This window comes from Hyaena hyaena, unplaced genomic scaffold, assembly GCF_003009895.1.
Source record: "Hyaena hyaena isolate Hyena2069 unplaced genomic scaffold, ASM300989v1 scaffold_463, whole genome shotgun sequence".
NCBI lineage: Eukaryota > Metazoa > Chordata > Mammalia > Carnivora > Hyaenidae > Hyaena > Hyaena hyaena.
Window position 1 is genome coordinate 1,235,275 of NW_024081094.1, and position 27,665 is coordinate 1,262,939.

General features: G+C 35.6%; 2 protein-coding genes across 6 annotated transcripts in view; one reads left to right on the forward strand and one right to left on the reverse strand.

The window, feature by feature from the left end:
- The window catches only part of VRK2 (VRK serine/threonine kinase 2), a 100,766-nt gene extending 93,118 nt beyond the window's left edge, over window positions 1-7,648 (forward strand). For all 3 annotated transcript variants that reach the window (XM_039253750.1, XM_039253749.1, XM_039253751.1), the window contains one exon: window positions 7,308-7,648. In XM_039253750.1, coding sequence (XP_039109681.1) covers window positions 7,308-7,610 — 303 coding nt within the window. In that variant the 3' untranslated portion in view covers window positions 7,611-7,648. The remainder of the gene's footprint in view (window positions 1-7,307) is intronic.
- FANCL (FA complementation group L) overlaps window positions 7,616-27,665 on the reverse strand; it is a 94,010-nt gene continuing 73,960 nt past the window's right edge. For all 3 annotated transcript variants that reach the window (XM_039253752.1, XM_039253754.1, XM_039253753.1), the window contains 7 exons: window positions 17,098-17,248; window positions 11,033-11,116; window positions 10,496-10,541; window positions 10,335-10,416; window positions 9,383-9,499; window positions 7,983-8,054; window positions 7,616-7,717 (listed from right to left, as the gene is read on the reverse strand). In XM_039253752.1, the coding sequence (XP_039109683.1) occupies window positions 7,682-7,717; window positions 7,983-8,054; window positions 9,383-9,499; window positions 10,335-10,416; window positions 10,496-10,541; window positions 11,033-11,116; window positions 17,098-17,248 (588 nt within the window). In that variant the 3' untranslated portion in view covers window positions 7,616-7,681. The remainder of the gene's footprint in view (window positions 7,718-7,982; window positions 8,055-9,382; window positions 9,500-10,334; window positions 10,417-10,495; window positions 10,542-11,032; window positions 11,117-17,097; window positions 17,249-27,665) is intronic.

Consider the following 27,665-nt stretch of genomic DNA (forward strand, 5'->3'; position numbering starts at 1 on the left):
TGAGTTCCAACAAAATTTTATTTATGGCACTCAAGTTTGAATTCCACAAAATTTTCCAATCACAAAATATTTGTCCCAACCATTTAAAAATGTAAAATTAATTCCTAGTTGGTAGCTCCACAAAAACAGGTGATACACTGGATTTTGACTGGGCAAATTTTCAGCTTGATTTTTGATTTATTTTCCTTTTCTTTTTCTAGTTTAGGTAGAAGGCTAGACTACTGTTTGAGCCTTTCCTTTTTTTTTATAATATAAATATTTAAAGCTATAAATGTCCTATTAAGTCTTGGTTTAATTGCATCCCTTAAATCCTTATGTACTGTACTTTTTTTGTATATATAATTTTATTTTTTAATGTTTATTTTTGAGAGAGAGAGGGAGTACAAGTTGAGAAGGGGCAGAGAGAGAGGGAGACAGAGGATCTGAGTGAGCTCTGCCCTAAGGTCTGAGAGCCCGATGCAGGGCTCAAGCCCACGAGCTTCTGGATCATGACCTGAGCTGAAGTTGGATGCTTTACTGACTGAGCCACCCAGACACCCAGTATTTTTAATTTTGCACTTTTTCATGAGACTTATTTTGATGCCTTGGCTATTCGGAGTGTGTTACTTTCTAAGTGAAGATTTCTTCCATTTTCTGTGTTACTGATTTCTAATTTACATTATTATCTGAGAATATATGTTATATCATTTGATTTTAAATTCATTAAATTTTATTTTTTGACCCAGGGTATGGTCTATCTTAGAGATTAAAGAGAACACGCATTCTACTGCTTTGAGGTGGAGTGCTCTATAAACATCAGAGCCCATTGGTTTGTCGTGTCATTGATTTTTTTCTCTATAGCTTGACTAGTTAGCTCACTTGTAGTTCTATTAATTACCGAGAACAGGGTTTTCTAGTTAGAAGGATGTGAGGTGTACTTTTTTTTTTTAATGCATGGCAGTGATGGGTCAGTAGGGCTTCTGTCCACAACTTTTGAGGCCAAAAGAAATAGAGGGGTGCTGCTTTTTGCTAATGTTTGCTTAATGCAGGCTGGGCATGGTATTTAGGGCTCTACCACACAATCTCCGGTGTCAGGGAGGAAGAGAGGCACTACTTTTGCCTATGTTAGTGCAGGGAAGGCTCTACCCTTTGGTCTCCAGAGTATCTGGGAAGAAGGGGGAAGTCAGTCACCTCAGTAGTATAGGCTGGGAATGGTTGACAGGGCTCTGTCTCATAATTTCCATAACACCCAGTGGGAGAGGATACTGCTGTTAGTGTTGGGGGATGGTCTTCTTGACAGGACTCCACATTAGTCTCCTCAGTGCCTGGTGGGGAAGGGTAAGCGTGCTCCTTGGTTAACACATGGTGGTGATACTTGACATGACTCCACCCTGGTTTCACAACACCTAGTGCGAAGCGGGAAGGGTACAGCTTCTTTCATGGTTTCATCTAGAGTACAGCAGGTATAGTAAAAGTGTTCTGAACTGTATACTTGCCCTCCTGATGCCCTCCACTGTTTAAGGACAGCAGGCTTTTCTTGGACTTTTTTTGTGCATATTGTTGTTTCAAATCATAGATTGCATCATGGCCCAGGCTGGGATAAGTGGGCATGAAAAAGAAGGTGGTTGGGGTGAGACTTATGGCTGAGTCATTCTGTGTGTTCTAAGGTCCTTATCCAGTCTGCCTTCTGTTCTACAACTTTCAGAATGTTCTATTAGTTACTTTTTGTCTAAAATGTTTAGTAGTAATTAGAAAAAATAGAGTAGAATGTACTTACTGTCTTGCCTAGAACTAGACGCCCCTCACCTTCACTGTGAAGGCCTCATGGGATAAGAGATTTTTCATTCTGAACTCAGAAGATATTGTTTCCTGTCATCTTGTGTTTTTTCCTGATGAGAAATTGGCAATTATTATTGGCCCTATATATAATGTGTCTCTTCTGGCTTTTAATATTTGCTTTTTACCTTCGGTTTTCTAGAGATAGTTGTCTTTATGTTTATTCTGCTTTGGGCTCGTTGAGCGTTTTTCATCTGTGGCTTGGTAGTTGTCACCAAACTGGAGAAGTTTCAGTTAGGAGTTGTTTCATGCCTCAATCCTCCTTCTTCTGAGACCCAAATACATGCAGTTAGAATTCTCTACTTTTTTTCACAGGTCTTTTCTGAGGCTCTGTTCATTTTTCAAATTAGTCTTTTATCTTTCTGTGCTTCACTCTGGTCCTTTGCCTGGTCTCTAGTGGACTATTAAATCTAACCAGTGGATTTTTAATTTTATATATTGTATTTTCCATTCTAGAAGCATTTTGTATTTCCCATTTCTCTGCTAAGTCTCTCAATCTGTTCACTAATTATGTTTAACTTTTCCTTTAATTTCTTGAACATACTCATGTAGCGGTTTTATTGTCCTTGTTTGATAATTTTACCATCTGAGTCACATCTATTTCTCTTGTTTTCCTAGTAATGGGGGTCATAGTTTCCTGTTCCTTGTGTACAGTAATGTTTTATTATATGTTGAAATATTGTGGATGCTAGCCAGTTCTTGAAAGTCGACATTTACTGTATTCTTTTAAAGAGTACTGACTTTTGTCCTGGCAATTAATTTATTGGTGGTTCAAGTTGATTCATCATGTCCTGACTTCATTTAGGCTTTTTGAAGGCTGGGCTAAGGCTGCAAATATCATCTGCAACTGTAGCCTTTATAAGTCTGGGTGTTTTTCTTTCCTTGTTTTCTGTACGGTAAGTTGCTTCATTCACTTTGTCCAACTTTTTTTTTTTTAACGTTTTATTTCTGAGAGAGAGAGACAGTGTGAGCAAGGGAGAGCCAGAGAGAGAGGGAGACACAGAATCCAAAACAGGCTCCAGGCTCTGAGCTGTCAGCACAGAGCCCGGTGCGGGGCTCAATGCCATGAACTGTGAGATCATGACCCGAACTGAAGTCAGATGCCCAACCAACTGAGCCACCCAGGCGCCCCTCCAACTCTATTGTTTTGTATTTATTTCATGGGCTTTCCACAGCAGGAGGGGAGGTCTGATGCCCATCATTCATGGCTATAACTAACAGAGGTGTTGATATTTTTCACAGCTTCCTAACTCTGATGTGCATTCAAGGCTAATAACTTGTTCAGAATTCAAGGTTTCTCAATAGCACCACTATGGGCATACTGAGCTGGCTTAAGGGACTGTCCTGTATGCTATAGGATATCTCTGGCCTTTACCTAGTAGATGCCAATAGTATTTCCTCCTAGCTGTAGTAATCCAGAATGTCTCCAGAAATTGCTAAATGTACCATGGAGCACAACTGTCCCAGGCTGAGAAACACTGAGTATGATTATCGTATGCCTTAAGCCTCTGCTACTAAAAGTCTGCTGTGCCAAGCAGCTGCCTTGGCATCAACTGGAGCTTCTTAAAAACACAGAATCTAAGTTTCATCTTAGAACTTCTGAATGAAATCTGTATTTTTTAATGTTATTTTTGAGAGAGCAAGTGAGCACATGAGCAGAGGAGGGACAGAGAGAGTGAGACAGAGGATCCAAAGAGGACTCTGCACTGACAGGAGACCCCAATATGGGGTTTGAACTCCCAAAACACAAGTTCATGAATTGAGCTGAAGTCAACACTTAACCAATTGAGCCACCCAGGTGCCCCTGAAATCTGTATTTTAACAAGATTCCAAAATGATTTGTATACTTTTTCTCATGTTTGAAAAACTATGCCATAGATAAGAAAGCTTTCTTGTAAAGAGCCAGATGGTAAATATTTTGGGTTTACCACCTAGTCTTTGTCAGAACAATTGAACTCTGCCATTGCAGTATAAAAGCAGCCATACACAGTAATATATAAATGAGTGTGGCTATGTTCCAATCAATCTTTATTCACAAAACAGGCAACTCAGAACATTTAACAACCCATGCCATAGACTCTTTCCCAAGCATCTCTCTCAGTAAGCTGATGACAACTCGTGGTTAAATCCTTAGATGAGGCCTTCCCATTTGGTATCAGTTGTTACTTAAAGAGAGATTAGGTGCCTAGACTTCTCTCCTGTATAACCTATCTTGAAATTTTAGTAGCTTGACTTATGTTCTTACCTAGATGGGGATATCGTCTACTTCCACATGTAAGTAATTATATGTAAATGCTACCTGTTAGCTAACTAGTAGCTCTCAGTCTTTGAAAGTATATAATTTGAGGGCACATTTCCTATTCTTTGTAAGAACAATGCTTTATGGGCCCACAGGAGTTAATTACTTTGCCTTTAGCAAATAAAGCTGACAATTTCTTTTAATAGGCTCTACATCCCTGTGTGGCATGAACTCATGCCCCTGAGATGAGAAGTCACGTTGTTGTACCGTGGGCCAGCCAGGCACCTCTAAAGCTGAAAAAATTTTAGAAAAATTGTGATAGTGTGACTTTATTAGCTCTCAGGCAGTAAAGAGTAGTTTAAAGTTAGTTGAGTCTCAATAATTTCTTCTAAGTAGAAAAGTTAAAGGGCCTTCAAGACCTCTATTTTGTTTTGTATACCTTATGTACAAGTTACTTCTTACCTTCTAACACTGCATCTTGAAAGTGACTTTCTTACTTTCTAAAACTGCATCCTGAAAGTGACTTTCAGGGGGTAAAAAAGGGCTCTTTAAAGAATGGTGGTTTAGAGGTCAAAAAAGTAGCTATTATAAAGAATGATGGTACTCCATCAGATGGTTTAAGACTGAAATATTTTGCCTTATTTTTTAATTTTTTTCTTCTAAGTTACTTGATATGAGGACAGGGCAGGCCAGGTCACCAAAGTGAAGCAGAAAGAGAACAACTGGTAAACTGTTAAGATGAAAGCAGGAAACTGACTGCTGGGAGCTCTGGCCAACAGGAATGATGTAAGAAATTTCTGAAACTTGTACATATCAGTATTATTCAGTCTACAGTGGTTGGTCTGTTCCTAGCGTTTTTTAAGAGACGTGCCATGGTATCCATCCTAGGGCGATTTCCTCTGGTTGTAAACAGCCAATTCCTTTACCCAGTATATGGCATGTATGTCAACGAAAGGTTTCCATGTCATGATAAAGCTTGGGAGTCATTATTTTTTTTTATTGTAGTAAAAAGCATATAACATTAAACTTCCCTCAACCATGTAGTTTAGTAGTGCCAAGTATATTCACACTGTTGTGCAGAAGATCTCCAGAACTTTCACATCTTGCAAAATTGAAACTTTAGACTCACTAAACATCAGCTACCCTCTACCTTGGCAACTACCTTTTTGTTTTTTTGACTACTTTACATATTTTGTATTAGTGGAATCATAGATGTCCTTTTGCGACTGGCCTAATGTGCTTTCCAGAATGTCCTCAAGGTTCATCCATATTGTAGTTATGTGGCAGGATTTCCTTCTTTAAGGCTGCATAATATTCCATTATACGTATATACCACCTTTTCTTTATCCATTCATCTGCCCATAGGAATCTTGGTTGCTTCTACCTCTTGGCTACTGTGACTAATGCTATGATCAACATGGGTGTACAAATGTCCCTTCAAGATACCTGAGTTCTGAATATATACCCGGAAGTACGATTGGTGGATTATTTGGTAATTCCACTTCTAATGTTTTGAGAAACTTCTGTGCTGTCTCCCATAATGGCTACACCATTTTACAGTCCTCCCAACAGTACACAAGGGTTCCAATTTCTCTGTATCTTCACCATTTGTTATTTTCTGTTTTTCTGATACTGGCCATAAAAGGGTAAGATGGTATCTCCTGGTAGTTTTGATTTACATTTCTGTACTTGGTGATGCTGAGCATCTTTACATATGCTTTCAGAGAATACTCAAGTCTTCTTTATGTATTCTGGATACAAATCCTTTATCACATAAATGATCTGCAGAATTTTCTTCTAGTCTGTGAGTTATCTTTTAATTTTTTAAATGGTGTCTCTGAATTATGTAAATTTTTATTTTCTTTTGTGGATTTTATAAGTTTGATGTTATAGAGAACTCACTGCCTGATCCTAGATCACAAAGATTTCCTCCTGAAAGTTTTATATTCTGGCTACTATACTCACATTTATGATTTGGTTTTGGTCAATTTTGGTACAAAATGAAGTAGGTCTAAATTTATCTTTTTGCAAGGATGTCCAGTGGTCTCTGCACCTTTGTTGAAGATTATCTGTCCCCACTGAATTGCCTTCGTACATTTGTTGGAAACCAATTGCTCGTGTATGTGCGAGTTTACTTCTGGAGTCTCTATTCTATTCCAGTGATCTGTATGCCTGTCTTTATGCCAGGACCATACTGTCTTGATTAGTCTAGCTTTGTGATCAGTTTTGAAATTGCAGAGTAGGTTTTTCCACTTTGTTCTAGATTATCAAGGTCATTTTCGGTATTTTGGTTCCTTTGCATTTCCAAAGCCTGCTCGGATTTTAACTGGGATGGTGTTGAATCTATCGATCAGTTTGGGGGAAAATTGTTTGTTTGTTTGTTTTGCTAAATAGTAATTGCCCTATGCAATCACCGTTCTTGGTGGGAGTTGCTAGGATCTGAATTCACATATATTAGGTCCTGAGACTGGCTCATTCCAGAAACTGAATTCTAGTTGCAGCTGATTCTTCTTAGAAAAAGGCATTTTGCTTTATGGAATTCCACAAATACCTGATTTTATGAGTATACCCTCCTTCATGCCTCCACGGGCCGACAGCTTGATGCCACTTGCCATACAGTGTGTTCTAAGTCCCCATCAAAGAACAAGGCTCATGTTTATCTTCTTGAATCTCTGGCGACATCCTCTGACAAATTTTGTTGTATGCTTCTAGGCCTTCCAGTTTAACACTGTAAAACTGTAATTTGTGGAGACTGCTTTTTCCTTTTTGGTTAGGAAATGAGCCTTTTCTTTGATCAACTTTCAAGACAAATAAGGATTTTAACCAGCTATCCTCTTCAGGTCTGTTATTGGAAGACGGCTGCTCTGCGGACTTGCAGTACTGCCCCCACCATCTTGTTCTGCTGCCGTGGCTCCCTCAGAATCACTATTAATAACCAAAAAGCTTTCTAATTATGACTTTTTTTGTCTTGCCAAGAAAATTCAGTTTTCATATTTCATACTTTTAGATGATAAATTATTTTTAAGACGGCCTATTTCCTGATGTAAAAGAACCAATCAGTTTCACTAGATTTTGGTTGGTTAATGGGGTAAGTACTTTATAAAACTCTTACAATGCAGGATCTAGGACCTAAAACTTCTCAGGAAAAATGTGCAAAAATTGGTTCATTTTGTCAAACATGTTTTATTTAGAATTCTTACAAAGTACACAAAATAAGGATAACTCAAATCTAACACAATATATTTTTCCATAGGAAAGCACAAGGAGAAGACAAAAGTACTGTGAGTCTCGAATTCTGAAAGAAAGAAAAAGTTCTCCACAAAATCCCAGATCTACACAGTTCCCAAATTCACTTTATGAACCATATCAAGATTTTATCAGTCCAGACATACTCAACAATTCAAGGTCTTCATCTTGGTATACGTCTACTTCTCCAACTGGAATGGAGGTCAGAGACTCTACTCTCAGTGAAGAGACAGAGGCCGATGTGTATTATTATGGCTTTATCGTCCTTTTTCTTTTGATTTTAGTAGGTCTTACTTTATACTTTCTCTAAAGATATCAAATAAAATCTTTTTGATAATTTTTACAGTTGCCAGTTCTTCACAGAAGTGTTAGATTCTTATTTTAGGATTTCCTCCCAGACATTTTCAAGGTAATTGGCTGGTAAAAAGAGAATATATTTTAACAAAGTTTGTGGACATTCTAAAAAATAAGACTGCTTTATACTAGAAAACACTGTCATGATACAGTTTGAAAACCACTTTTTTTGACCAAAGAAGCAATGTAAAAACCAAAATGTTATTGATGAGGACAATTTTACCCCTTTTTAACATAGTTTTGGATATACTGTATACATATCTATCTTCCAAAGCACATTACTAAAAGCCAGGCATAATTTATGAACTGTGGTTAGTGATTTCCTTACCTTACTACAATATGGGCATTCACCAAATATGATGTTAAAACTCTGCCTACTCGTCACTAGTCCTCTCAACCACTGAAGATTTTAAAAAAAGACAGCAATGTCAGCATGATTACAAATCACAGATACTCTACATTTCATTTCCTTTATGATTACATATATTTTTTTCCAAAATATTTACCTTCTTAATTTTCTTTTACAGAAAGGAGAACGTTTCCTGGACAATACCGACTAGTAATATTGTTTATATTGATTTACCGACTAGCTCAATAAAAAGGGGAGACTGCCAGGAATTTCAAGGTCTGTTAAGAGCGGTTTATAGCCAAATTATGGGCCCTTTATGCACCTTCTCAACCCCCAAAATAGACATGAAAATTATGTACACAAGTCAGTGGGGTTCACAGACCCAGTCTGAAGTCATTAATTACAAATTAAGAACTCCTGCTGCAAAAGATACCATAAGCTCTTGAAAATTTAGGTTTAAATTCTGGTCTTAATCACCAATAGTGGGTTAATTCTCAATCCATTAATTATAAGCACGAAGCAGTCCATTTTTAAAAATTAAATGAACATTATTATAAAAGAAAGCACATGTTCCCTTAAGAGTATCTCTATAATTAGAGCTGCTATTTCATGAGTTTATAGAAGGTAAATGGACATCTCTAAGTTCTCTATGGTTAAAGTGCAGGTAACAGCAACTGCTGTCTCTAAACAGGAGTGACAGTAAAGACGACGGAGAGCACTATACAACTGCCAGGTGTTCCGTATATACGTGCATATATACAGTAAATCATGTCAGCTGTGCCTTAAGATGAATGCTAGAGATCACATGACTATACACAGGAATGAAAGCAGGCTTCACATATAGTAAACAAATAATAAATAAACTGTCACTGAGAGTGCTGTGACACATTCAGATCACAAAATCTATTATTCTCAATATTACAACTAAGGTTATTACATTTATTCTATACTTAAATCTACTCCGGAAAGTAATAGATACTCATTAGTGCTATTTCCCTTTCACCCTTTTGCCACCCCTACTGCTCCCTCTTGGATGAGTGACAGTTTGCACTGTGGTCACATAAGATTTTCACCAAAAGATTCCAATGTACCATCAGTTTGATTTGTTATGCATCAGTAAGCAGCCCATGAATATATTCTGGATACATTTTCTCCCTTCCAGAGATACTACTTTAGGGCATTTATTCACTCATTAGTAACCAGGATGAAGAAACAAAAGCACATGGGCATCTGGAAATGGACTGGTAAAGGAGCTAATGGAAAAAAGAGATCGCTATTCACTTAAACAGATTTTAGATTCTGTATATTTCAATATGCATAGTTCCTAGGTCACGGTAGCCAAAAAACTCTTGCCAGGGTTATTTTCATTTTATTTTTACCTCATATAAACATATTTGATGGAAAGGCTGTGCGCATTGGGAATTATCACACACTTGATCAGGAATGGCACCATCAAGTTGATAGGCATAACAAATCCCACAATCCATAGAAAAATCCTTCAAAAGAAATATTTATAAGCACAAGTGTTTAAAACACACAAGGTAAGATAAGAAAGAATAATATGGTATAGACAAGATCAGATTTCCTTTTAGTTTTTATACTGGTAACTATATCATTATTTACAGAAAATACAGTTACTCACTATTTAACACTTTAGAAAAAGCTATTTATTAGAGTGCTTCCTTTTTTATCCAGTAAGTAATAACACATAGATATATTAAAAAACATTCTATATTGGGCTTAAGTAGTTTCCCCACATTGTACATCAATATTATGCCAATGTAACATATATAGTAAATGACATTAGCTGATGATGACTAAACTTCAAAATTCTTGAACTAAAGGAAGATGACAAAAACATTCCCACCACTTTAAGAGTCTACAAGCTCTGCAGCTTTATCAAAAATCAATTCTAATTTTATTATTTTTGCAACATAGTAATACCTACTCATTTTCAACAATTGTACCGCCATCCTTCACAAATATATCAAGCTAATTAAAACTTTATTTCAATCATCCATAAGTAGATAGTATGAGAATATCCAAACATCTCATTAGCTACTTTAGACCTTTCCCCCTATTTTTAATAATAAAGATGTATGTCATTAATCACTTTATTACTACAAAGACCATGACAAAAGTATACTTAAACCACTAATCAAAGGTTAACAAGTTCTTTGATGCTACTGTTGCTTGCAGTTCAGAAGTCTGTTACAATATTCTTCCAAGTCCCTCCCTTTCAGCCTCATTTTTCTCTGGTGTCTAAAAGAAGAACACTTAACTTTCATTATGCTATGCTGTTTGGAATATCAAAGCCCTCATAAAACTTACAGATTTTTCCAGGTTAGCGCGAGCTGGAAAATCTATTTCTAAAACATCTTTCAGATTTTGTAACAGACTATTTTCTGGATCCCTGAAAGCATGAAGAAAATTGTGTTATCAGATTTGCAAAATAATAGAAAAATAACAATTGTACTGCAAAAGATACCTACCACAAATGTATGTTCCTGCTCAGCTTAATTCCCAGAGGTTTTACCACTTCAGATGTTAAAAACAAAACAAAACAAAACAGAAAAACAGTTTAAAAATGTAGCGTCTGCTCCTCTCACTTTGTAAAGCCACATTTAGCACAGAATTTTTTTTTAACTGAGATATAATTAGCATAAAACACTGTATTACTTTTAGGTGTACAACATCGTGATTTGTTATGTGTGTGTAATGCAAAATGATCACTATAAGTTTAGTTAATATCTATTACCACATGTAGTTACAAATTCTTTTCTGATGTGAACTTCTAAGACCTGTTCCCTTAGCATCTTTGAAATATACAATATTAAACACAGAATTTACTAATTATTTGACTAGAAAATCTCAATCATATACTAAAAAAACATAAAAGTACACAGTTCAGAATGATGAAACATTTTCATTTAAAATAATTACTAATGTATTAATATTTTAGAATATTTTAACAGTGAGAGACAAGAATTTTATGACTGTTAACAATATTTAAATATGAGATCTCACACCATGGTCAGCTCCAAGAAAGCAGCACTCAGGAAGCATAGTAGGATGCTTGGGGTCAACCTCTATATGTATTGAAGCATTATTCCCTAGAATAAAAGAATGTTAGAGTTTACAGAAGTAGAAAAGTTCATCAAATAAAAAATAAAGGAGTATCGGTCTGGGTACTTGCTGTACCACAGGAGAGATTAGCCAATGTTTTATGGGTTTCAATACATACATCCATGTACATATATAAAATATATTTATGAATATAATTTTATAGTCTAAAATTCTGAAATTATGATTATGACTAAAGATTTGGGGATCCATCCAAAGTTTCAATATACAGAGCCAATCCATTGAGTTACTTAATTTCTACTGAAGCTCTGGTCAAAATTCCATTATAGCTAAAATAAAAATTTTTTATAGAGTGATAAAGATCTTTAATATTAAAAGAAATCACAAGTTCAAGAAATAATTATCTAAATGACTTCCATAACTTTCTTGGAAAGCACAACTATGGTCAGATGTAAAAAGACCAGGGTACAATAAATTATGATTTGAGTTTTATAAAGTTTTATCAAAACATTTTCTATCAGTAATCACTTCCAATGTAAGAGGACTAAACACTCCAATCAAAAGACAGAGGTTGTCAGAATGGATAAAAATTAAGACCTATCTATATTCTGTCTACAAGAGGCTCATTTTAGACCTAAAGAGAAACACTGACGACACAAATGGATGTCAAACGAAAACCAGAGTAGCATTACTTATACTGGACAAACTAGACTTTAAACCAAAGACTGTAGCAAGAGATGTGAATCAGGAAGAAACAGAAACCTGAACAGATCAATAACAAGCAAAGAAATGGAATCAGTAATCCAAAAACTCCCTACAAAAGGAGTCCAGGGCCAGGTAGCTTTACAGGCAAACTCTACCAAACATTTAAAGAAGAGTTAATGACTAATCTTCTCGAACTATTCCAGAAAGTAGAAAAGGAAGAAAAACTACGAAATTCATTCTATAAAGCCCTCATTACCCTGATACCAAAAAGCAGAAAAAAAACTCCACTAAAAAAGAGAACTACAGGCCAATATTCCTGATAAACATAGATGTAAAAATTCTCAAAAAAACCCCCAAAAACAAGCAAACTGAATCTAACAACATATTAAAAAAATAATTCACCATGATCAAGGATTTATTCCCAGTCTGCAAGGGTGATTTTATATTTACAAATCAATGTGAAATACCACATTAATAAAAGAAAGGATAAGAATAATATGACAATTTTAACGCATGCAGAAAAGGCATTTGACAAAGTACAACATCGTTCATGATAAAAACCCTCAACCAAGTAGAGTTGGAACGTATGTCAACACAAAGTCAATATATGAAAAACTCAGCTAATATCATCCTCAAGAGAAAAAAAAGAGCTTTTTGTCTAAAATCAGCAACAAGACAGGAATGTCCACTCTCACGACTGTTATTTAACATAATACTGCAAGTCCTTGCCACAGCAATCAGACAACAACAACAACAAACATAAAGGCATCCAAATCAGCAAAGAAGTAAAACTTTCTGATACTCCACAAAGAAAACCAGAAAGATTCCTTCAAAAACTGCAATAACTGATACATGAATTTAGTAAAGTCACAGGATACAAAAATCAGTGGGTAGAAATCTGTTGCATTTCGATACATCAAAAATGAAGCAGCAGAAAGAGAAATTAAGAAATCAATCCTACTTACAACTACAACGAAAACAAAAAGATACCTAGGAATAAATCTAACCAAAGAGGTGACAGACCTATACTCTGAAAAGTATAAAACATTGATGAAGGAAAACAATGACACACACAAAAATGGAAAGACATTCCATGCTCATGGATTAGAACAAATATTGTTAAAATGTCTATACTACCTAAAGCAATCTACACGTTTATGCAATCCCTGTCAAACTACCACAAGCATTTTTCACAGAGCTAGGGAAACAATCTTCACATTTGTATGGAACCACAAAACACCCTGAATAGCCAAAGCAACCTTGAAAATGAAAACCAAAGCTGGTGGAATCACAATTCCAGGCTTCAAATTATATTACAAAGTTGTCGTAATCAAAACAGTATAGTATTAGCACAAAATATAGATTAATGGAACAAAAAGAACACCCAGAAATAAGCCTACAACAATATGGTTAATTAGTCTTTGACAAAGCAGCAAATAATATCCAACAGGAAAAAGACAATCTCTTCAACAAATGGTGTTGGGAAAACTGGAGAGAAAAACATGAAAAAGAAAAACTGGACTATTTCTTACACCAAACACAAAAGTAAATTCTAAATAGATGAAAGACATAAATGTGAGACCTGAAACCATAAAAATCCTAGAGGAGGACACAGGAGAACCCCTTTGACATTGGCTGTAGCAACTTCTTTCTAGAGATGTCTCCTGAGGTAAGGACACAAAAGCAAAAATAAACCATTGGGACTTCATCAAAATAAAAAGCTCCTGCAGAGGGGCGCCTGGGTGGCTTAGTCGGTTAAGCGTCCGACTTTCACTTAGGTCATGATCTCGCGGTTCGTGGGTTCGAGCCCCGCGTCGGGCTCTGTGCTGACTGCCAGCTCAGAGCCTGGAGCCTGTTTCAGTCTGTGACTCCCTCTCTCTCTGACCCTCCCCTGCTCACGCTGTCTCTCTCTCTCATCTAGAAATAAATAAAAATATTTAAAAAAAAAAAAAAAAAAAAAAAGCTCCTGCAGAGCAACAGAAATGGTCAACAAAAGTAAAAGGCAACCTACAGAATGGGAGAAGATATTTGCAAATGACATATCTGAGAAGGGGTTAGTATCCAAATTCTATAAAGAACTTATAAAAACTCAACATCCCCAAAATGAATAATCCAGTCAAGAAATGGGCAGAAGATATGAATAGACATTTTTCCAAAGAAGACATACAGATGGCCAATAGACACATGGTCAACATCACTCTTCATTGGGGAAATGCAAATCAAAACTTATCTTGATGAACACTGAGCAACAGTGTATGTTAACTGAAATTTAAATAAAACCTTAATACAAAATATTAACAAAAAACATTTTCTGTGGCACCTGGGTGGCTCAGATGGTTGAGCGTCCAACTTCAGCTCAGGTCATGATCTCACGGTTTGTGAGTTCGAGCCCTGTGTTGGACTCTGTGCTGACAGCTTAGAGCCTGGAGTCTCCTTCAGATTCTGTGTCTCCCTCTCTCTCTGCCCCTCCCCCTCTCACGCTCTCTCAATAAAAAAACATTAAAAAACATTTTTTTAAAATTTCTGAATTCTTTTGCTCAATGTGAAACTTTCCACTTTAACAATGGACTCAATTCATATCAAATTGAAACTGTTCATTTAGTAACAAACAACTAACCTAGTTTATAGAATCTAAGAAATCTATTCTACTTGGCACTAGATTCTTTTAGAAGTTCTACCCATACTGGAATATTATATGAATTTCAGAAAGTTTACTTTTTAAAGGTACATAGTATAATTGTCTAAGGCCTATTTGGATTTTATTTTTACAGTAAAAATGACTTAGTAAATTCTACATACTATAGCATTAGCTTTTGGTTAAGGTTGACAACAATTTGAACACAATTATTATATATCTGACAAAAAGATAATCAAGTAAAGATGATATATAAAATATAAAAGTGATATATTAAAAAACGACTATAAATCATTTAGGAGAAAACATATACTAGTTAACTTATATCTCATTTGCTTACACATTCTTTACCATGAACACAAATTCAATATTAGTCTTTAGTTATGTCATATACTAATGGCTCCAGAAAGTACTTTCACTTAATAATGAGTATATTATTTAATATATTTCAGGGGCGCCTGGGTGGCTTAGTCGATTAAGCGTCCGACTTTCGCTTAGGTCATGATCTCGCGGTTCGTGGGTTCGAGCCCCGCGTCGGGCTCTGTGCTGAGTGCCAGCTCAGAGCCGGGAGCCTGTTTCAGAGTCTGTATCTCCCTCTCTCTCTGACCCTCCCCTGCTCATGCTGTCTCTCTCTCTCTCCTAGAAATATATAAAACGTTAAAAAAAATTAATATAGTTCAATTAGTTTGCTGAAAACTTGATCTTAAAAAGGCAAATCAATGCCTGAAAGGGGATAAAAAAGAGCTATAGGTGAATACAGAGAGAGTGAGTAAAAAGTAGGTGGTTTAAGCTGAACAATGAGAAATATAATAAAAGTATATTTAATCATTACCTAATTAAAATCATTATTTAGATGGGGCTATGAAGAAAATAAAATACTATACTCTTTTGAAGAAAATATTTTCATTCTTAATATCTATCTGTTCATAAATATACCATTAACTGGTTCATTATTCAAAATTACATACGGATTAACATTTTTAGACTGAATAAGTAACAATACTATTTGTACAATTGCTGTACAAAGATACTCTCCTATTCTCAAATTACATGTTACTTCTTTTCTCCCAGATAATCTACTACGCCTGGGGAGAAACCATAAAATTGCTAATGTGGATAGGATTCACAATAGAATTTCATAACATTCAGAACACATGCATTTTATTTTTTAATTTTTAAAAAAAAAATGTTAATGCTTTTTAATGTTTTTATTTCTAAGAGAGAGAGAGAGATAGCATTAGCAGTGGAGGGTCAGAGAGAGAGAGGGAGATACAGAATCTGAAGCAGGCTCCAGGTTCTGAGCTAGCTGTCAGCACAGAGCCCAACGTGGGGCTCAAACCCACGAACCATGAGATCATGACCTGAGCCGAAGTAGGACGCTTAACCAACTTGACTGAGTCACCCAGGTGCCCCAGAACACATGGGTTTTTTTGTTTGTTTGTTTATTTCTGAGAGAGAAAAAGACAGCATGAGCAGGGAAGGGTCAGAGAGAGAGGAAGATACAGAATCTGAAATGGGCTCCAGGTTCTGAGCTAGCTGTCAGCACAGAACCCAATGCAGGGCTCGAACCCACGAACTGTGAGATCATGACCTGAGCTGAGTCAGATGCTTAACCGACTGAGCCACCCAGGTGCCCCAACACATGCCTTTTAATAATATATTTATTTAGGCTAAGAAAAAGAGAGAAGGGAAGGCACAAATAAGTGTCTTATAATCACCTAAATTCACTATTTACTGTGAACTGAAATATAGTTTAAAACATCTAAAATCTGGAGAGGTTAAACTCATAGTGACTTCATACATGGCTTGCTCATAATGAAAATACATAAAACACTAATTTTATAAAAAAGAATATGGTAATGTTGCAGGAATATTTACTGTTGTACCACATCTTATTCATTAATGTCACATATATTTATAATAAATACTTAGAATATATTTAATTATTTTGTGCTTTGTGCTTATTCTTCAATGGCATGCATAGCCCACTTCAGACCCTTTCATCTTCTAAAGTTCATCAGAAAATATTCCCAGATCTGCTCATATTAATCTTGTCTAGGTGCATGGATGAAGACTTATTTGTAATAGTTTCTTTTTTTTTTTTCCTTAATGTTTATTTAATTTTGAAGGAGAGAGAAAGACAAGAGCATGAGTGGGGAGGGGCAGAGAGAGAGACAGACAGAATCCAAAGCAGGCTCCAGGCTCTGAGCTATCAGCACAGAGCCTGATGCAGGGCTTGAGCTCAAACTCAAGAGGTGAAGATCATGACAAGAGGTGAAGTCCAACGCTTAAGCGACTGAGCCTCCCCGGTGGCCCTATTTCTAACAGTTTCTTTTCCCAAATAATGGAGGTTCTGAAAAAATTGTTCCACTATTTCTATGCTACTTAAAAGCTAATTAAACAGGGTCTCTGAATGCTACTTCCACTGGATCATCACCTTTTACAATGAACCACCTCATTACTTGCCCTTTTCTCCTGAAATACTTACATTCAAAAAATAGGGATAAATCAGAGTCCATCCCAGAAAGTTTAAATAGTTGACTTCATGCAAACAAGTCTCACCTAAGGGTCCAAGTCCTCTTGAGATCCATTTTCCTTAGTAAAACAAAGTATAATCCACCATACAAACAAACAAACAAACAAACAGTCTCCTTAATCCCTTTTCCCCACCTAGTGCAATCCTGCGCGCTGTTGCACTCCGTGTAGGTTTTTCTGGCTCAAGTACCCAAGTCTTCTCATCAATTTCATCCATAACATCCCAGAATGTTTTCAGTGATTCTAAGGCTGCTGAAAACTGACCATGAATGCTTACTAAGGAGCTCTGTAAAAGACAGATAAAAGCAAAGTAAGTTGCATGACATTCTTATCAACAGATCTTTCACTTAAAATATATTTCAATTGAGAAATTTTAAGCTCTGTTTCACTTCAGCTAAAACTACCCTAGTAAACAAAAGTCAACTGTCTTGCTTCATAGCTCTTCACCTACATTAACAGAATTAACAGCATTAACAGAATTTTTTGACTATCATTGGGACTGTGCATCTTAACAGTAATTTTTTAAAAATTTTTACTGTATGCTTATTTTTTTTTAAAGATTTTATTTTTTATTTTTTAATTTCTGAAAGAGAGAGAGACAGCATGAGCAGGGGAGGGTCAGAGATAGAGGGAGACACAGAATCCGAAATAGGCTCCAGGCTCTGAGCTAGATGTCAGCACAGAACCCGACACGGGCCTTGAACCCATGAACCATGAGATCAGGACTCACGCCGAAGTCGGAGGCTTAACTGACTGAGCCACCGAGGCACCCCCTTTATGTTTATTTTTGAGAGAGACAGAACACAAGCAGGAGAGGGGCAGAAAAAGAGGGGGACACAGAATCTGAAGCATAGGCTCCAGGCTCTGAGCTGTCAGCACAGAGCCCAACACGGGGCTCGAACTCAAAAACCATGAGATCAATACCTGGGCCAGTCAGATGCTTAACCCACTAAACCACCGAGGTGCCCCAGGAATTGTTTTTTAAAGACCATATTTATTTTTATTGTGATGTATTCTGTACTGTACTTATAAAATAGTAACTACTAATATAAGATGACGTGTATGTACTTTCTTAATGAATATACTATATACATATTGAGTATAGTGTCTATATAATTTTAGTATGAAAGTTATCAAGTTCCCTAGTATGCAGTTACCAAGTTAAATGCAGCATCATTTGCAATCTGATTATTTTAAACATTATTAATAACTTTACAGACTTAATTAGGCAAAGAGTATAAAAAGGTTCTACATATATTTCCTCTACAAGGTTTTTGTTGATTAAATTCAAATAAAAATGGAGTACACTTTTTTATAATATACATCTATTAATGAGAATAATGCATCTTTTGGTAGAAGGGAATAATGTTTAACTGGGGCTGAAAGTGGTGTTCCCTATTATCATAATCAACTGCAAATGTTTATCTGCTAATGCTTTGTAACAAAACTTTACATACATCATCCCTAAAACGCGCACACAGGTAGTGTACGGAATATCTAGTACTGCCAAATACTGATACAAATCCAGAAGCACAGGACTTAATAGAGACTGTTCATTATTAGGAAGGCATCTGTAGATTCTATAAGGTTCTACTCTTTTTTTGAGGCAAAATCAACATATATATTGTATAAGGTTCAAGTGTACAACATAATTATTTGTTTACACTGTAAAACAATCACAGTAAGTCTGATCTGTAACAATATAAAGTTTTAAACAATTTTTTCTTCCCTTGTGATGAGAACTTTTAAGATTTACTCTCTTCCCAACTTTCAAATAATGTAATACAATTTTATAGACTAGATTTAAGATTTATTCTGATGTTAAACTTATAGTCAATGTCTGAATTCAGTTATTTCAGACAGTAATCTTCTACGGGAATTAACTTACATTTTCACTAATGATAAGAACTAAAGTCATTACTGACTTTAAAAATCAATTCATAACTACTTTCAACTGAAGTAAAAAGTTTCTAATAAAGTAGTATGTATAAACAATACCAATACTTACTAAATATTATGTAAAAAGCAATCAAAACTAAAAGTTTAAGAATTAAGGATCTTATTGTTTCAAATAAGCAAAACATATTTTAAAAACAAAATCACTGAAAACTCTACAAATGTATTTATCCAAAATAACGGACACAAGCTAACAATGCAAGAATACAGTATACCCTGAGTGAGATGAAAACAAAGTACTCACTTCCTTAAAGGTATATTTTGTACTTATATGTACTTCAGGAAAACCCATTTCATCTCACCACTTTAATCGGCGTTCACACTTAGATGATTTCATGGCTCAGTTTCACAAAGCTAGTTTCAACTCTTCCAACATTCCATACACAGGGGGAAAAAGTAAGAGTAGGAACAAGAACTTAATATCTGAAATAACCTTTTAGGATACTGAAGGTAGCATACCTGTTCTCTTCTAATATGCCATACTTATTTATAAATTTAGATGCCGGAATCCAGAAATCAGAAACCAAACTTCCAAGTTTTGTCTTGACTTTACTATGGGCTGCGCTTTATTTCCTCTTTCATTAAATGTGTCACAATTCTTTAGATATGCAAACCAGAAACAAGCTGGATCCCTGCAGATTTTTTTTACACCTAATAAATTCATGAACTAAAGACCTGATTCTATTTTTAGCAAATTTCTCCATAACTCTACTTACCCTAGTAGTATTATGTACTATTAGAATATCCCTCTTAGAAAAGTAAACAAGTCCTTGTAGATCACAATAAAAAATAAATAAGCCCCTTGTTCTTGTTTCTACATCCAGACATGCCCTCACTGTCTTCCAAAACCTTATGAAGTATCCTATCTAAAATGTAAAACTGAACATATTATTGTGCCTCATAAAACCATTGAAAACAACCTTCTAACTGAATTTCCCCCTCTAGTCATATTCCCCTAAACCCCATTATTTATACTGCAATTAAGTTGATATTTGTATTCTGCAAACCTGCTTCTACAATTTCCTGGTTTACAACAAAACAATTTAAGTGCAGTTCTTCTCAAAGTGATATTTTTTTCTTTATAACAGCAACACAAATTCCAAAAGCTGTTCAATAAATATTTGTTTTAGCAAGCTGAAGTCAATTACCTGACATAAAATAATCATTTATGACCTTCATCATTCTATTTATTAAGGCTACTGTTATTTACAAGTAGCTTGTAAATTATGTTTTAGGTTACGGTTTAAAACCGCAGTTCTTTATCATGGCTTGCAATTAACATTGTTTAATAGGTATACATAGATGTGTTTACACAGAGTAAACTGAAATACTTTCCATGGGTATATTTACCACTCCAGGCTTCAGTAACCACCCTCTCTGAGATCATTCTCACATTTTTTTAGGCCAAACAGACAACTCCAGAACTGCTCACACATCTCTGTATGGATGATCTCTTCATGGCTAACAGACACATCATATTCCTATTGCTCCTCCCTGATCTCCTTATCTTCCCAGAGAAATGCCACCCTCTTAGGTCACCCGCCCCCGCCCCCCAACCAGGTGACCAGGGGATAGTACCTACCCGATTGTGCAAACCAGAAATCTAACCATAGTACTAATTAACTAGATCATTAAAAGAACCTTGTAACTAAATTTTCTTCCTTTAGCTACAGTTCCCTAAAACAATTATTTACACCACAATTAAACTGATATTTGTATTCTGCAAATGTGATATTATAATTTGTTTATAATAAGACATTGATCATCAGATACATATAAAATAATCCAATTGCTGGACAGTATGTTGATTTTTTAATAGCTTTACTCAGATGTAAGTGATGTACAAAGAACTGCACAAATTTAATGTGTACAAGTGGATGAATAGGAGCCTGTGCATACAACCACGAAACCATCACCACAATCAAGGTAATAAACCTATCCAATAGCTCCCCAAAGCTTCCTTGTGTCTTTTTCGTGGGGTTTTCAGCAGGAACTTAACATAAGCTCTATCTACCCTCTCAAGTTTTGAAATGCATGATACTGTACTGTTGTGTATATGCATCATGTTGTACAGTACATCTCTAGAAGTTGTTCATCTAGCATAGCTGAAACTTTACACGCACTGGACAACAACTCCACAGTTCCTGCACCTTCCAGGCCCCTGTAGACTGTATTCTCTTTATGTAGGAGTATTTTAGATACATCATGTTAGAAACATGAAGTATTTGTCCTTCTGTGACTGATTTATTTCAGCTGTCCTCCAGGTTCATCAGTATTTTTGCAAACGGCAGGATTTTCTCCTTTAAGGATGTCTGCATAGACTATCTTTGCTCACACACCACATTCACTTGTTGACAGACACTTGGATGCTATCCTGTCTCTCTGCTGTTGTGAATAACACTATAATGAACATGTAGGTACAGGTATCTCTTTGAGACTCTGGTTTCAGCCCTTCTGGATATATACCCAGAAGTGGGATTGCTAGATCATACAGAAGTTATCTTACTTACTTTCTGCAGGAATAGCAACATTGTTTTTCATTGCTGCCATACCATTTTACACTCCCACCAAGTATATAGGGTTTCAATTTCTCCACAGGCTCCAGACTCAGCCGCCAGCATGAAGTCCAATGTGGGACCCAAACTCAGGAACTGCGGGATAACCTGAACTGAATTCAGATGCTTAACTCACTGAGCCACACAGAAGCCCCATTTTCTTTTTGTTTGGTTTTAATAACCATCTTAACAGCTGTAGAGTGGTATCTCATTTTAGTTTTGACCTGCATTTCCTTGGTAACTAATGATGTTGAACATCTTTTCATATCCCTGTTGGCTATTTACAGGTCATCTCTGAAAAAGTATCCAAGTCCTTTGCCCATTTTTTAACCAGGTTATATGCTGGGGGGGTTTTGTCTGCCTGGGTTTTTTGTTTTTGTTTTTGTTTTTGTTTCGGGCTACTGAAGGGTTTCTTATATATTTTGGATGTTAACCCCTTATTAGATACATCGTTTTCAAGTATTATCTTCAATTCCATAGAATGCCTTTTCATCCTGTTCACTGTGCAGTAAGTCCCTTAGTTTGATACAGTCCCACTTGTCTATTTTTGCTTTGTCGTTGGTGCTGTTGGTGTCATAATCAAGACATCAGTATCAAGACTAATGTCAAGAAGTTTTCCCCATGTTTTCTACTACGAGTTTTAGTTTCAGGTCTTATATTTAAGTCTTTGATTCATTTTGAGTTGGGTTTTGTATACAAATGCAAGGTGAGGGCCCAATTTCCTTTTTTCATGTGGATATCCGATTTCCCAATACCATTTGTTCAAAAGACTATTCTTTTTCAAAATCAGTACTATAATGTCTCTTTCCTTTCTAACTACATCTGTATTTTAAAAATGTATAATTACCTATTTCCCTGTAAACCCAAGGAAAAGATAACCAAAAACCAGGAAAGTCACAAAATGTTTTCACAGTGACATCTTCCATTTGAAAGTAACAATATCCATTTCTGGTGTGCCTGACAGTAAATGGAATCCCAAACATAGTTCTCCTTAATTCTGCATTTTGAACAGAAAATGAAATATCTCTTTTTAAAAAAGAAAATGGCAGTAAGAAAAACATACAACAATAACCCTGGAACTAGAAGTCAGTTGGTAATTTCAAAACAAATAAATTTCATTTTTTTTCTTTCATAGTTTATTGTCAAGTTGGATTCCATATAATTCCCAGTGCTCATCCCCACAGGTGCCCTCCTCTATGCCCATCACCTCCCTTCCCCTCTCCCCCATCAGCCCTCAGTTTGTTCTCAGTATTCAATAGTCTGTCATGGTTTGCTTCCCTCCCTCTCCCCCACGGTCCTCCGTTAAGTTCCTCCTAATCCTCCTATAAGTGGAAGCATATGGTATCTTTCTTTCTCTGTCTGACTTATTTCGCTCAGCCTAACACCCTCACGTTCCATCACATTGCTACAAATGGCCAGATTTCATTCTTTCTCATTGCTATATAGTATTGCATTTTATCGATAAACCACATCTTCTTGATCCATTTGTCAGTTGACGGACACTTAGGCTCTTTCCGTGATTTGGCTATTGTTGAGAGTGCTGCTATGAACACTGGGGTACATGTGACAGCACTTCTATATCCCTTGGATAAATTCCTTGCAGTGCTATTGCTGGGTCATGGGTGAGTTCTATTTATTGAGGAACCTCCACACTGATTTCCAGGGGAGCTGCACCAGTTTACATTCCCACCAACAGTGTAGGAGGGTGCCCGTTTCTCTACATCCTCGCCAGCATCTGTAGTATCCTGATTTGTTCATTTTAGCCACTCTGACCGGTGTGAGGTGGTATCTCAGTGTGGTTTTGATTTGTATTTCCCTGATGAGGAGGGATGCTGAGCATCATTTCATGTGTCTGTTGGCCATCTGGATGTCCTCTTTGGAGAAGTGTCTGTTCATGTCTTCTGCCCATTTCTTCACTGGATTATTTGTTTTTTTGGGTGTAGAGTTTGGTGAGTTCCTTATAGATTTTGAATATTTGCCCTTTATCTGATATGTCATTTGCAACTATCTTTTGCCATTCTGTCAGTTGCCTATTAGTTTTATGGATTGTTTCCTTTGCGTGCAGAAGCTTTTTATCTTGATGAGGTCCCAATAGTTCATTTTTGCTCTTGATTCCCTTGCCTTTGGGGAGGTGTCAAGTAAGAAGCTGCTGCAATTGAAGTCAAGGAAGATGTTTCCTGCTTTCTCCTCTAGGGTTTTGATAGCTTCCTGTCTCACATTCAGGTCCTTTATCCATTTTGAGTTTATTTTTGTGTATGGTTTGAGACAGTGATCCAGTTTCATTCTTCTGCATATTGCTGCCCAGTTCTCTCAGCACCATCTGTTAAAGAGGCTGTCTTTTTTCACTGGATACTCTTTCCTGCGTTGTCAAAGATTAATTGGCCATACATTTGTGGGTCCAATTCCGAGTTCTTATTCAGAACAAGTAAATTTTAAATCCTAAAATTCATGATCCGATTTTACTAGTCACATGAAAAAGATTTAAAAAAAAAAAAAAAAAAAAAGAGGTCCAAAAAGATGAAAGTGGGACACAAACACTTCTCTTAGAAATTTCACTGAACTTAAGAGGCAGACATTAAAATTATTATATCAGTAAGCTATCTGAAAAACAAAAAAGACGTTTCTCTGCTTTTATCCATTAAATCATTCACAAACTCTTATTTTGATTTGATTTCCCTACTGAAATTGAATAGAAAAAAGGATTTATAAATGCAGTTTCTAACAATATCATTAAATATTCTATACATATCATAAATGCCAAAGGAGTATACTATAATATGACCAAAATTAGCTCAGACACCTGTAAAAATAAATCTATTCCTATCTTATGACCTAGCAATTCCACTCCAACAGAAGTGAAAAGATGTCCATAAAAAGACTTATACAAGAATGTTCACAGCAATTTTATTCAAAGGGGAAAAAAAATCAGTATAAGTCCAAATGTCCATTAGTAAAAGACAGAATAAACCAACTCCAGTATATTCATGTAATGGGCTACTACTAAGGAATAAAAAGAACAAACCACTGATATTTGTCAACATGGATGAATTTCAAAAATATGCTGGGTGAAATGAGGCTATCTACCAAGAGAACATACTGTACACTTCTATTTATATTACATCTGGAACAGACATAAATAAGGCATGGTTTAAAAAAAAATCAAAAACAATGGGGTCTTACTGGGAAGAGATAATGGTAATGTTCTGAACCCTGAAAATGGACTGCATGAGTATATTCATTTACAGAAACTTATGCTACACTTAGGATTATGCATGTCATCGTTTCCAAATTTTACCAAGAACTGAATTCTAGTTAAAGCAAACATACTGAAGTATTTTGGAGAAAGATCTTAGATACCTGCAGAATATTCTGAAAGGCACCAAACCTAAGATACATGTACAAATGGAGAGATACACAAATGGAAAGATAAGTGATGAAGCCAGAATAGTAAATGTTAACTGGGAATCTAGGTGGTGGATATAGGAGTATTCACCATAAACTTTTTCAATGTTTTGTGGGTTTGAAAATTTATAATAAAATACTGGGGGAGGGGGTGGGAGAATTATATAACAGATGTGTAAATTACTCACTGTAACTGAGAAAGTTAATTAAGTTTGCTGAATTAGGTTATAGACTAATCTTTCATTTTTTTCAAATATTAAATAAGCTTTCTTTGTCTACATATTTAAACAACACAGTTAGACCCTCTCCAAAACAAAACACGAATATGCCTTTCTAGAAAAGAAGCTCACTGTATAAGGCCAGTTATAATCTTTGAAAAGTCTGTAACAGATATTCTTAAACAGAGAATCAGAAACCTAGGTTAAAAAAATACATCTTTATTTTCTTTAAGTCAAATTTAGCATTTCCTTCAACTACAGCTATAAACAACAAATAATAGAAATAGTATCAATACTGTAACTTTCTCTACAACTAAAATTATATTGCAATCACCTAGCGAAATTGAATACTAACATCTACATTCCATTGTCAGTCATTACTTTTTAATTAATCCTGGTTCAATGAAGCTTTGGCACTGGGACTTCTAAATGGTCCCCCAAATGATTCTAACGTGCGAAGTTAAGAATCACTGGTATAACAATGAATAGCCATCCTCGTTATAGTCCAAAGCTTACAGAATCATAATTTCTAAAAGATTTAAACAATTCACATAGCAAGAGACAAAGAAGGGCACTACATAGTGACAAAGGAAACAGTCCAACTGTAAATATCTATGCACCCAACATAGGAGCACCTAAAAATATAAAGCAAATGTTAACAGATAAGAAAGGAAAAACTGATGGTAATACAAGTAGAGGACTTGAATACCTCACTTGTATCAAAGTATACAAGTGTTAAAGGATAGATCAGCAAGAGAAAAAAAAAAAATCAACAAGGAATCAGTGGCTTTAAAAGACATATTCGACCGACCAGACGGACCTAACATTTATATGCAAAATATTCCATTCAGAAACAGCGAAGTACACATTCTGTTTCAAGTGCACATAGAACACTGTAAATAACAAATCATGTGTTAGGTCACAAAACAAGTCTCAAAAAATTTAAGAAAACAAATCATATCAAGCATCTTTTCCAACTACTACAGTGTGAAACTAAAAATCAATTACAAGAAAAAGTCTAGACAGAACACAATACATGAAGGCTAAAAAACATGCCACTAAACAATAATATGAGTCAACCAGAAGAGGAAATTAAAAAAACATATGGAGAAAAAAGAAAATGAAAACACAATGGTTCAAAATCTTTGGGATGCAGCAAAAGCTGTTTTAAGAGGGAAATTTATAGCAATGCAGACAAGAAAGGAGAAAGAAGAAAACAAGAAAAATCTCAAACAACTTTATACCTAAAAGAGCTAGACACAGAAAAATAATGTCCAAAGCTAGAAGAAAGAGAATGATAAAGATTACAGAAGAAATAAATGAAACTCAGATTTAAAAATTAGAAAAGAGCAACAGAACTAGTAACCTATTCTTTGAAAATATAAACAAAATTGATAAAACTTTAGCCAGACTAATCAAGAAAAAGAGAGGATTCATACAATTAAAATGAGAAATGAAGGAGAAAAAATAACTGACACTACAAAAATACAAAGGATTAAAAGAATTATTATGAAAAACTATATGCCAACAAATGGGAAAACCTAGTAGAAATTAATAAATTTCAGGGCATCTGAGTGGCTCAGTGGGTTGAGTGTCAGACTTTAGCTCAGGTGATGATCTCATGATTGAGGAGTTTGAGCCCCATATCAGGTTCCCTGCTGTCAGTGTGTAAGCACAGAGCCAGCTTCTAATCCCCTGTATCCCTCTCTCTGCCACTCCCCTACTTCAGTTCTCCCCCAAAGAAATAAATTTTTAAAAAAGAAATGGATAAATTCCTAGAAATACATAATCTTCCAAGACTGAATCATAAATAAACAGAAAATTTGAACATACCATTTACTAGTAATAAAATTGAATCAGTAATCACAAAACTCCGAAAAGAAGTTCAGAACAAGACAGATCCACTACTAAATAGTACCAAATACTTAAATCAGAGTTAATGCCCTAATCTTCTCTATCTCAGAAAACAAAAGAAAAACCTCCAAACTCATTCCATAAGGCCAGCATTAACGTGATACCAAAACTAGACAAAAACACCACAAAGGGGAAACTGCAGGCCTTATCTCAGATGAACAGACTAAAAGTCCTCACAGAATATTTTAACAAATTCAACAATACATTTAAAAAAATCATTTACTGTGATTAAGTAGGATTTATTCTAGGATGCAAAAGTAGTTCAACACTCACGAATCAATAAATGTGATATATCACATTAATAAGAGAAAGGATAAAAATCATATGATCACCTCAATAAGATGCAGAAAAGCATTTCACAAAGATGACATCCATTTATGATAAAAATCCTCAACAAAGTGGGTTTAAAAGAAATATATCTCAGCATAATAATGGCCATATGTCACAAACTCACAGACAGCATCATACTCAATGGTGAAAAAGAGAGCTTTTCTCCTAAGATCAGAAACACGAAAAGAGTGTCCACTCTTTTTTTTTTTTTTTTAAATGTTTTATTTATTTCTAGGAGAGAGAGAGAGAGAGACAGCGTGAGCAGGGGAGGGTCAGAGAGAGAGGGAGTCACAGACCGAAACAGGCTCCAGGCTCTGAGCTGGCAGTC